The following is an 11,054-nucleotide window of genomic DNA, read 5'->3' as shown; positions in this document are numbered from 1 at the left end:
TCAAGTTGCAATATGGTCACTAGAGGTCGATAGCATGCGATGCATGATTCATATCTAAGTCCCAGGCTTACAAGGTACGTATACAGCAACCCTGCTGTCAGCACTAGTACTACTATTATTACCACCAAAATAAACAAGGGGCCCACAGAAAGACAACCAACCACTATGCCACGCTCCGCAGCCGCAGCCGCAGCTATGGAGCGCCTTCGATATAGATATAGTCATACGGGCAAGGCTCAGGGGTCAGGGAGCTCGACAGTCTCCCTCAAAACGCTACAGCAGGTCATACGGGTGGAAGGAACATGGCCCAAGTCAAAAGACGACGCCGCAGGTCAGGTTCTCAGGTGACGGGCGCAAAGTCAAGCAGCGAGAGGATACTCTCATGGCGCCAGGGTTGGCATGGCCTCAGCTGATTGCTTCTGGAGCTGCTCCTGTTTAACCTCAGGCGTGCCATCAGCTGGTTGCTTATGGTGATCCTGAGCCTCTAGCTGTCCAGCTTCAGCTTCAGACGCCTCCATTTTCGCAGCTTTGTCTTCGGCTTCAGGCATGTCCTGACCTGATTCTTCTTGGGGCTTCTCCGCTTCTGCAGGTGCAGACATGTACTGAGCTGACTCTTCCTGATGCATTTCTGCAGGCTCATCTTTAGGTACAGACATGTTCTCAACTGATTGTTTCTGCTGCTCCTCCACTTCTGCAGGCTCATCTTCAAACTCAGACATGTCCTGCGCTGACTCACTAGGTCCATCTTCAGCTTCTGACATGTCCAGAGCAGATTCTTCTTGGCACTCCTCCTTTTCTGCAGCTTCGTCTTCATCATCTTCAGACATGTCCTCAGCTGACTGTTCTTCGTGCTCCTCCATTTCTGCAGGTCCACCTTCAGCTTCAGACATGTCCAGAGCTGATTCTCCTTGCACTTCATGCTCCTCTGGTTCTGCGGATTCACTTGGACCAGGTATCTTTTTCCCTCGACAACGACGGCCAGTTTTCCTTTTTCCTGGACCACGACCAGCTTTCTTTTTACCACGCCCAGCAGGTTCCTTTTTAGGTCTGGTATAAAAGAAAACAATGTCTTCATTATTTACAACAGAATAAATCTTATCCTACTAAAGCATTTAACCTACTTAACCATCAATGCATAAAGGGCCCTCAAGATCACAATATAGAACTTTTCAATTTTGTAAATCAACTCCCCAGTTATCTACACAAAATTTGCGTGGCAACAGCACCATGTCCCTATGATTCATTTTCACAAAGACCCTCAGCAGCGCGTAAGATCACAGATGCACCATTACTTCGATATTCAGATTGCAGATAGAGGCCATGCAAATTTCTTGTGTATAACATAGCAGTAAGCAGAGGTACACAGGAACACTAATGTAGCATTATTTGCACATTTCCTGATTTAGTACTTTTTATGTCATAGCAAAAGCAAGTTGAGACCATGCTGGGAGTTGCTGCCACTAACCTTTTCTTGCCACCATTGGAGATATCATAAATGGCTTCTTTGATTGCATGAAAAGCTATCTTCTTAACCTGGAAGTTTAGATTGTCACAGAATTTCAGAATCAGAGAAGAGTGCAGAAAAAATAGAGCATGTGGCAGTTATGGAGATATCAAGACTGGCATACTATATATAATCATGATCAAGATTAGCATACAGATAAATAATAAGATAAGCTTGTATACATGCAGCAGGAGAGTACGGAAAAACGGCAGACCTCTAGCTTATCTTCATTCACCCTATGCCAGTTTGGAAGCAGACGAAATTCTTCTGTCAACTTGATGCACTCTCGTAAATTTTCCGGCGAAACAAAGTCAAGTGCGACCTTTATACAAGACTGCTCAAGAACAAAAACAGTTAACAAAAGGAGAAACACCACAGGTAACAGCAGTCATTTCTATTCAGAAGTATGGCATTAATGGCAGAGGAATCAGAAACTGATTCAGTGCATGGCATATCATACCTTCAAATTTCTGACTTGGTGGGGACATCCTGCAGGGATAAAGACTGCATCACCAAGCTTCTGTTCAAATGTCCAAGGCTCAACTCCTGCATATATGCAGTGGACAAAGAACTAGGAAGTAAATCACCGAGGGAATATTAATTCTTCCAGAAGACATCATTATTCTTAACTTACCATATTCTTCCTTAAGTTTCCTCTTGTGCTCATTTGTTAGGTAAAAGCACTGATCATGTATAGGGTGAATAACCTGTCAAGATGCAACAGTTACACGACATGAGAATAAGAAGCCATATGGCATTTCATGGTTAAAAGGTCAACAGACAGAGCTAATCACCTTCTTCACTGGTTCATACTTGTAATGCCTAAACTCCTCTGAATGCTTTATTAGATAATCATGTAGTTTGCTGACATCTTCCCGTCGGAATATATCCCACAAGGCACCACCCTCTGGTTGGTTTTCCTCTACAAATGGGAGATCATCATCTTTTGGCTCGAGAGTTATGGGCCCAGGCACCTCATCTTCTGTTCTTGCTTTCTTTTTTCTCTTTGATGCATTAGAAGAACCACGTCGCCTGCGGTGTGTTTGACGACCATTAGGTTCAGAAGATCCTTCTGAATTATCTGGAGGTTCACTTTTATCTTCATCTTCTGTGCTTGCTTCCTTTTTTCTCTTTGATGCATTAGAAGAACGAAGCCAATGTCTCCTGCGGTGTATTTGATGGCCATTAGGTTCAGAAGATCCTTCAGAATTATCTGGAGATGCACTTTTATCTTCACTGCTGAAACCACAACCGACCTTCTCCCTATCATTAACTGTGGCTTCTGCTGCCTCCTTGGTGACTGAAATATCCATATGATCCGCATCACCTACAATGGACACTTGCCCATTCACCGTCAAGTTCCCCTCGGCTTCATCAGCTGCCACATCTTTGTGAATCCCTTCACATTCAATGGGTGCTCGCCCATTGACAGTCAAGTTCCGCTCAGCTTGATCAGCTGCCACATCTTTATGAACCCCGTCCCGCCCATCTAAAACAGCATCTGATAATGGCTGCTTAATGAATGAGCCATGTCCAGATCCTTCAGGTCTCGGCCCCTTGACTAATTCACTGAGAGCTATCGACGTGTCACTATCAGGACCTATTTGTGAAGCTTGAAGATTTCTGCTGTAATCCCTTATTGCCAAACTCTTTTTCTTTTTCTCAATCGCGACAACCCTTTGTTCTTTGAGCTTTATTTCATCAGTATGTGTTAGGATATTAACCTGTTTATACAATATGAAACAGGATATCATTCGTAAAACTGAGCAAATAAATCAGAAAATTGTCCAACGGAGAAACCAAAACAGGGAAAAGATAAATATGACAGCTGGGTGAAGTATGTGGCAAATAGATCTTCACAATGTAGATTTATATTTTTACAGTTCCTGACCAAGTAATTACTATGATCCATAGTCAACAACAAAGAGTTCAACAATGTGAACTGTTATGGCAACCATTAAAATAAAACCAAAGCATGCAGATTTGACTGAAAGCAACAAGAGCAAACCTGAACCTACAAGCAGTTACACCTACAACATCCACATGCGATCTTTATCTTCACACAGTGATAAATAACCTGGATGTACATATACTCAAATCTCAGGGTGTTTTGCAACACCTTGAGGTTTGAGTTCTCACTTCTACCTTCATACGACCCAACATCATTTTGGAAAGACCATGCAAGGATAACTTAAGCATAACAATTTCAGATTCAAAATGAAGCAGATACCAATCCATAAAATGTACATATATGAATAGTAGGAAGCATAGGAAATCAGTTTATCTACCGCATCAGACATGTCGCAATGAATCTTGGTGACTGAATCACCAATTCCTAATTCCTTGGCAACGCCGTACGCAATGTAAGTCTTTGGACCAAGGTCTGGCTTTATGACATTTTCTGGAAGCTGCACTGCAAGATTAAGAGGACCAGATTTATGATCTGTATATTCACGAAATGGCAAGGCAGACATGAACTCAGCGCCATGTCGTGGCAGTCGATCCTCAAATGAGCTGTGTTGTGGCCAATCTTTAAGCTTGAGTAACACAGGCAAACCCTCTGGACCAACAGCTCCACGGGAATACCCATCAAAAAAGAAGTGGGTGTTTATTTCAACCTGCATTGCAATTCAACAGAAGCAATGGTAGTGTTAAGAATATTTCAATGTCAAAATAAAAATGATCTAGTAGATATTAAGTGCAACATAGGAAATCAATATCAGAAGAGGCAACCATAGAACCTCCATGCTTAGCCCATATTGAACATAAGACCAAACAATTGGGACTTGCCCGCCACAAAAACGCATTCTGGTAGTAAATGAGAATACTAGAAGGTATGCAGGCACAAACAAGATAATATCCGTAGAAACTCTGCTAACCTGAATTCTTATGTTCTACTCCCTCAGTTCCTAAATATTTGTCTTTTTAGCGATTTCAAATGGACTACAACATATGGATGTATATAGACATATTTTAGAGTATAGATACACTCATTTTGCTTCGTATGTAGTCATTTGTTGAAATTTCTAGAAAGACAAATATTTAGGAATGGAGGGAGTAGCAAGCAAACTAACTGACTAAATATACACAGATATACAGACACAAATAGCAAAATAGAAACATTTAATACTGATTCAGATAGAAATGGAAGCACAAAGTTAATGAATTCTATGGCAATTCCAGCATCCATGATATCAGCTTTTCCACTGGCAATTACAGCAATGGTGATATACTAAAAACAATAACCATCATGATGCCAGTTACCTCAGACCAAGACAGACACTCAAGAGCTGTAACAGAGAGCCGCTCATGTTCATCCTTCTCTTTCCTTTCTCGTAAAGCCCGCCACATAACCATTGGTTCCCAGCTCAACCCAGAAGTTAACTCAAGCACGTTACGAACAATAACAGGCTCACCCTTCAGCCAGTGCTCCTGGAAATGATCTAAAGCTCCATTTTGAACATCTCTAGCATTTGGGCAGTATATGTAGTTGTCACTTGAGTTCTCTCTACAAGCCAATTTATACCCATTGGTCACCTCACCAGAGTCCGTAGAGCAGGAACATTTTGAGCCTCCCACCTCCAGCATTCTTTCGTTGTTGACCACAAAATCAGCCTTCTCCAATAAGTCAGAAATTATATTCTCCTTCAACAATGACTTAAGTTCAAGAACAGAATCTCCACAACCACCAAAAGCATTTGGCGGGCAAGGTATGCTTCCATTGTTATTCGCCCTCCATTGTCTCAAACCAGGAGCATTATCCTCAACAGGAATTGCACTGTCCATCAAAACATCATTCTGCCCATCAGAAGGCTTTGGACTTGCAACATTGCCATGACTACTCTGTTGCAAATCTTCCAGGCCTTCTACCCCAGGTTGCGTAGGGATCATGCTATTTGCAGCAGCAGCGCCAGGACTAAGTCCATCACGAAGCTCCCGGCAGCAGCTCAGGCAGAGATCATAGGAACATTTATCACAGCTTCGGTGGAAGTCAAATATAGATGTTCTGCAGTTGTTACTGTCCCAAAGAATAGTATGACTTAGACATCTGAAGCAACAAATAATTTGCACATAAAAATTGAAGCAAGACTAACCAGTATATCCGCTCACTTTCTTCACATTCAGCCTGAGTGACCTTCACTTCAGATGCATCAATGCCTGTTATGAAAGCAACATAAGAAACAGCAGAGCCAATGGAGCACTGACTGATTTTATTCCTAAATAAATAGATAGATAAAAAAAAGGCAATCCTATAATGCATGCAGTCAAAATTCTGAAATTTGGGCAACTGGTGAACATGGAATATTTTGATTTGGACTCATATATGGTACTGGCATATTTTTATATAATCAAGTTTAAATCAATAAAAAGAAGTACTGAGTTGGTTGCATTGGAGAAATAAATGCCTGAAACAATGAAGGGGCACGATGGCAATAAATAATTGACAATCATGTTCTTAAGCTAGAAATAAGAAAAACCAGCATTTCAACAAGCCAACAGCAATACCTTTAATTGTTGCCTCAACAGATTTCTCTTGTATCTGCTCATGGTGAAAGTCTTTCAACCATGGGAGCAAGAAGTGCAAATTTCGATGAGAGAATTTGACTATATCTTCCTCAGATACTTGCCATTTGTCAACCTGGAACAAAAAAGAGGAAAAAAATTGTGTTGTTATTTTCAGTGACTAATGATTTTGAATCATGATGAATGGGCACAACTCCTGCCAGCCTCATCACCATAAAAAGGAAATATTTAGCAAGTCCGCCTCATGGTATTTCACTAAGAGACTCAGTCAACCAACCGAGAAAAGGCCCCAAACCCTGGCATCTCCCCATAGGGCCGCACCATCACATGGGCCAGCGACCACTGCCCCTCCCCCCATGGGCCACACTCTTACCGTTACCACAGGCCGGCGCACAGACACTAGCAGGGTAGCCAGCGAGGTACCTTTTTTTAGTGCCATCAGGGTTTGAGACTTTGAGCCTAGCCAGTAGCTCCCTCACCGGGAGAGCTTACCGTTACACTACAACAGCATTGGCAGTTTTTTTTTACTTTACACTGCACTACAGTGGAAAACACAAATTTAAAGCAACAGGAATGCATGTCATTTGCCCCTTCATGTTGCTTCAGGGATTATGCAAGCCTATAGAGGCATGGGAGTATCAAATGGACTGCAGACAGGAAAAAAAATGAAACAAAGCCTGAAAGACAAGGCTGAAGGCAAACCTTGTCTATTATGTTTTTCCGCAGGCAGGTCTTGCAGTTGCAGTTATTGCGACAAAATGGACAACTATTGACAAAGTCATCTACTGTTAAATGTGGATACCTGTTCAGATCACACCACAACACAAGCCAGGTCATTTTGTTAACAAACACATCATGATGGCTGAACAAAGTACTTACAAAATAAGAAATCAAACAAACACAAGTGCTAACTCTACTAAAACAGGCAGGCGAATGCAACAGAAGAAGGTGGCCAACATGAATGGTTTTAAAGGGCACAAACCAGCGCTTTATGCACACCATGCAGTATCTCCTCCTATATTCTTTGCAGCCCAGGCAGCGCACAACTCCTCCTTCTTTGTCCTTCCTCTGGCATTGATGACACATGGTTGAGGTTCCATCTATCCTTTTTGTATTCTGCAAATTCCAGACACAAACAAACACATGTCATGTTCTATGTCCATACTGGGAAAGGTTAAGGCTACAATGTGAGGAGGTACTTGTAAGTGCTTATTATTATATAAAGTATATTTCCCATATATTTCTTTGGTAGCTAAACCGTTGCTTAGGGAATGTCTATGTACATGCTGGGAAAGGTAAAGGCTACAATGTGAGCAGGTACTCTTAAATGTAGATGCTTCTTATATAAAGTATTTCACATATATTTCTTTGGTAGCTGAACCATTGCTTAGGGAATGTCTACGTACATACAGGGAAAGGTAAAGGCTACAATGTGAGCAGGTACTCGGAAATGTAGATGCTTCTTATATAAAGTATTTCACGTACATTTCTTTGGTAGCTGAACCGTTGCTTAGGGAATGTATGCGTTGCCAGTTGTGCTTCTTGTTTACATATATACAAAGTAAATAGAAATTGGAATATGCATGTGCCCACTATAGGGGAACATACAAACAACTAAACAGTCTCTTACAAATAATGCACAAGCAATGTATGCGCATACTTTCCTGATCATTCATCCACCACGCATTAGTCCTGAAAACCTAAGAGATGGGACTAGTATCAACAAGAAAGGTAAAAAATTGCACCTGAGCTTTCACCTTGGCTTTCACCTTAGGTGGATCATCTACCACCGGAATAAGATTCGGCTTCCTCCTAACTCGTGCGGGCCGAGGCTCAAGAGATGAGAGGTCAGCAACAGGATCCCCCCTCCTGCGTTTTCTTGCTGGTCTCGAGTTCTCCGTTCCCCCTTGTGCGTCTTTCTCCTGGAATTGAGAAACCGAGCATGAGGATGAAACAATACAAGGATTACTGCTTTCTAAAATAATCCAATCCATGGAACTTGCATGCTACAAGGAAAAACAATGACCTCGGCAGAATCCTGCTGTGGCATCTCTTCGTTGCCCTTGTCCACACCGTTCTCCTGCAACCCAGGACCAACAACAAGCAGCCATTGAGGATTTCAGGAAGCTCCGCCGAAGCTCTTCCACAAGGAAAGGTTGGCGGGGAAATATACTGACCGCAGTAGAAGGAGGCGGCAACTCTAGGTTATAGATTACGGCGGCCTGGGCTAAAATCCCGCAGCCAGCGCTCCTCCCGGAAGCAGGCGAAAAAAAGGCAGGAACGAACGAAGCACAACCGAACCCAACGAGACGGCAGCGGCTATCCGAGCGCTCCCCGCGGCGGCGGAGATGCGATAGGCGGCCGGCTGCTGTCGTCGAGCTAGGGGGGAGGGGAGACCTAGCTAGTGGAGTAGGGCGCTAGGTTACCTCGGCTTTGACGGCGGGCGTTCGCCCTCGCCCGCGGCCCCCCCGGCCGCGCCTGCCGCGCCTACCCCGACCGCGCCCGCGCCCGCGCGTGGGCTCGTCGGCGGTGGAGGCGGAGGGGATGGGCGGGAGACCTAGGTCGTCGTCCGTCCCCCCGCCGCTCGCCTCGTCTGCGGCGGCCGGGACCTCCCTACGCGGCCTCCCGCGCCCGCGCTTGGGCGGCATGCCGCTGCTGCTCCCCGGCGGCCGGCAGCCGGAATCGGAGGGGTCGGCGGAGGGGCTGAGGGAGAGGGGTTCGTCGGGTCGGTGTCTGGGTCTGAGCCGGAGCAGCCAAGTCGAAGTCGAACCCGGACCCGAGGACTAGCAGGAGACCGACGGACGGACGGACGGGAGAGCGACACGAGTCTTTATCGCCTCGACGGCACAGCTGGGGCGGGCCCACCTGGCAGTGAGGGTCACGGGCTCCAGCCGGACGGGGCGGGGCGGGACGGCCCCTGGGCCCGGGGAAAGTGGGGGCCCAGCGGCAGGGACTCGCGGCGCGTACAACGAGGGGTACGATAATAAACGGGAAAGAATAATGAGATCCCAAAATAATCCGCTGCCCCGCCGGTGGTTTTTCGGGGCCGAGCGCGCGTGCGCGTTTCGAAACTTCGAAACTGCTGGCCAAACCGCGCAGGAGGCCACGCGAACGGCCCATGGATATCACGGCTTCTGAGCGGGCCTTGACCTCGTTAGCGTGCTGTCAGAAAAAAGTAGAATGTGCGAGATTCCCTCAAAAAAAAAAAGTAGAATGTGCTAGCGATTGCGATTGCAATCAACCCTTACCAATCGGATTCAGCTAGGAAAAACAATCCGGTTATACACATTGGCATTACTGCTGATGGCATTAGTTAATTACCTGATGCTATATACTACCTCCATTCCTAAATACTTCCTCCGTTCCTAAATGTAAGTCTTTGTAGGTATTTAACTATGGACTACATACGGAGCAAAATAAGCTTAAAATGCATCTATATACATATGTATGTGGTTCATAGTGAAATCTCTATAAATACTTATATTTAGGAACGGATGGAGTACTCATCTCCTATATTCACCTCCGTTCCTAAATCGTTGAACGTTTAGTGGAATTGACCATTTGACTTCGGGCGCACGGTAACCATATATATCCCTGTCCAGCTTCCTAGTAATAGACGTGTCAAGTGCAGCAAACAGCAACATCTACCTTGATCATAATTTAAATATAAGCCAATTATATATTATCGAATGTAAACTCCATTACCAAGCGGTCCGCTTGGTAAGATACCAAAAAAAGTTGCAATCAATAATAAATGAATGTAAACTCCATCGATAAAAAGGGACCGCGTGAATTGAGTATGTACTCCCATGAGAAGGGTAATAATGGACGGATGTCGTTCCCTACGTGTTCCACGGGCGAGGCAGAAACGTGCGACACACGTTGGCTGGCTCTCTACATTGCCAGTCTCAGGGCGGCGGGTCTCCTGGTGTACCGCTGGGGGTTGTGCTCTCGCAGGCAAACGAGAATGGTTGGGGGGGCGACGGAAGGGTTTGCCTAGCCGGTGAGCAGATCGGCGCAGGTTCAGAGGTAAATTTCCCTTTTTCACGTTGCTCGGATTAGCACGACTCTGGATTGTGCGGGTCTCGGTGGCTTGCACGATGTGCGCTGCGAGGAGTGGGAGATTGGGCGATACCATGAATGTGCAGTGGGGCTGGATGACAATTACTCCCCTCCAGAGCACGGTTACGCCATACCCCCCACAAGTCCATTGTCGTTCCACCTTGCGGCAGTGAAAATCTCTCATCTCTGTCTAGTTCGTGTTCTCCACCGCTTTTGATGAGCGGTGACAGATTAGAGGTTGAAGATGGAGTCGAAGATATTGGAGATCACAAGCGAAGATAAGGTGAAGATGAATCGGATGCAGGAGATCTGTTCATGGTCTGTGACCAAGCACAATCTGCATGAGGCGGCGTGCTTGATCTGCTAGAGTCTGACGGTGGAGGAGGACGAGAGGTTGTCGCTGGAGGGGCTAAGCAAGCTCCCTCTGCAAGTAGAAATCTGGGCCATGGAGGAGGCGGAATTAGAGGATCCGAAATAGGAGTGGAAGTGGCGCCAGTTCCAATATCATCGGCGCGCCCCCACAGGCCTAACGATGTTCAAGGTTGGGGTGGTGATGGCCCTTTGCCAGGGACAAGGGAGATGCTCATTCTGATTGTGGAAGACGATCCCAGAGTCCATGCAACAAAACTCAAGGAGGTCACCGCACTTCCCGTGGCGTTGTCCCCGTCTACTGAACTTGGCTTGCTCCACAACAGCGGAGTAGGGTTGTCCCACGCCGGCAATGGCTTTTGGTTTGCTGGGTGGGGAGGACTCTGACAACGAGGAAGTGTGGTCGTTCGGATATGAAGGTACATTTTGTTGCTACTCTAGATATCTGCATTCTCCTTTGCGAAATTGTGAAGAGAGAATTACACATGAAAGAAGTTGAGGTGGTAAATTGCAATCCAGAAAACAAAAAATGATGCAATACATCTTCCCGTGTCTCAGGATATGATATTGCTCTAAGTGAATTCAGCCAAATTGA

General features: G+C 45.4%; 1 protein-coding gene and 1 long non-coding RNA gene across 4 annotated transcripts; one reads left to right on the top strand and one right to left on the bottom strand.

Moving 5' to 3' along the window:
• LOC123135497 (lysine-specific demethylase JMJ25) lies at nucleotides 1-8,817 on the bottom strand. Of its 3 annotated transcripts, none has more exons than XM_044554579.1 (15): nucleotides 8,455-8,817; nucleotides 8,055-8,108; nucleotides 7,786-7,950; nucleotides 7,011-7,144; nucleotides 6,731-6,830; nucleotides 6,011-6,143; nucleotides 5,599-5,662; nucleotides 4,769-5,522; nucleotides 3,793-4,122; nucleotides 2,299-3,228; nucleotides 2,139-2,211; nucleotides 1,965-2,050; nucleotides 1,719-1,838; nucleotides 1,466-1,533; nucleotides 1-1,047 (listed from the first exon to the last, which is right to left on the bottom strand). In XM_044554579.1, exons 1-15 carry the CDS (start codon nucleotides 8,674-8,676, stop codon nucleotides 381-383), a joined length of 3,900 nt encoding a protein of 1,299 aa, XP_044410514.1. In that variant the 5' UTR covers nucleotides 8,677-8,817; the 3' UTR covers nucleotides 1-380. The 3 variants fall into 3 exon arrangements, with proteins under 3 accessions (XP_044410514.1, XP_044410513.1, XP_044410515.1); XM_044554578.1 differs by having other exon boundaries at nucleotides 7,774-7,950; nucleotides 8,455-8,816; XM_044554580.1 differs by lacking the exon at nucleotides 8,455-8,817 and adding an exon at nucleotides 8,206-8,436 and having other exon boundaries at nucleotides 7,774-7,950.
• Nucleotides 721-2,299, top strand: LOC123135498 (uncharacterized). The gene is made up of 3 exons (XR_006466046.1): nucleotides 721-952; nucleotides 1,693-1,882; nucleotides 2,000-2,299. It is a non-coding gene; the product is annotated as an uncharacterized lncRNA (long non-coding RNA).
• Nucleotides 8,818-11,054: the final 2,237 nt, after the last annotated feature.

The sequence above is a fragment of the Triticum aestivum genome, chromosome 6B, assembly GCF_018294505.1.
Source record: "Triticum aestivum cultivar Chinese Spring chromosome 6B, IWGSC CS RefSeq v2.1, whole genome shotgun sequence".
Lineage (NCBI taxonomy): Eukaryota > Viridiplantae > Streptophyta > Magnoliopsida > Poales > Poaceae > Triticum > Triticum aestivum.
Note: the sequence above shows the minus strand (reverse complement) of the source record. Positions and strands in the feature narration are given on the sequence as shown.

Coding starts and splice junctions, on each gene's coding strand:
- LOC123135497 (XM_044554578.1), bottom strand. CDS start 8,676: ATGCCGCCCAAGCGCGGGCGCGGGAGGCCGCGTAGGGAGGTCCCGGCC. Junction 4,123..4,768: donor AGTGTCTGTCTTGGTCTGAG/GTAACTGGCATC, acceptor ATTGCAATGCAG/GTTGAAATAAACACCCACTT. Junction 1,534..1,718: donor TGAATGAAGATAAGCTAGAG/GTCTGCCGTTTT, acceptor CTAAACTTCCAG/GTTAAGAAGATAGCTTTTCA.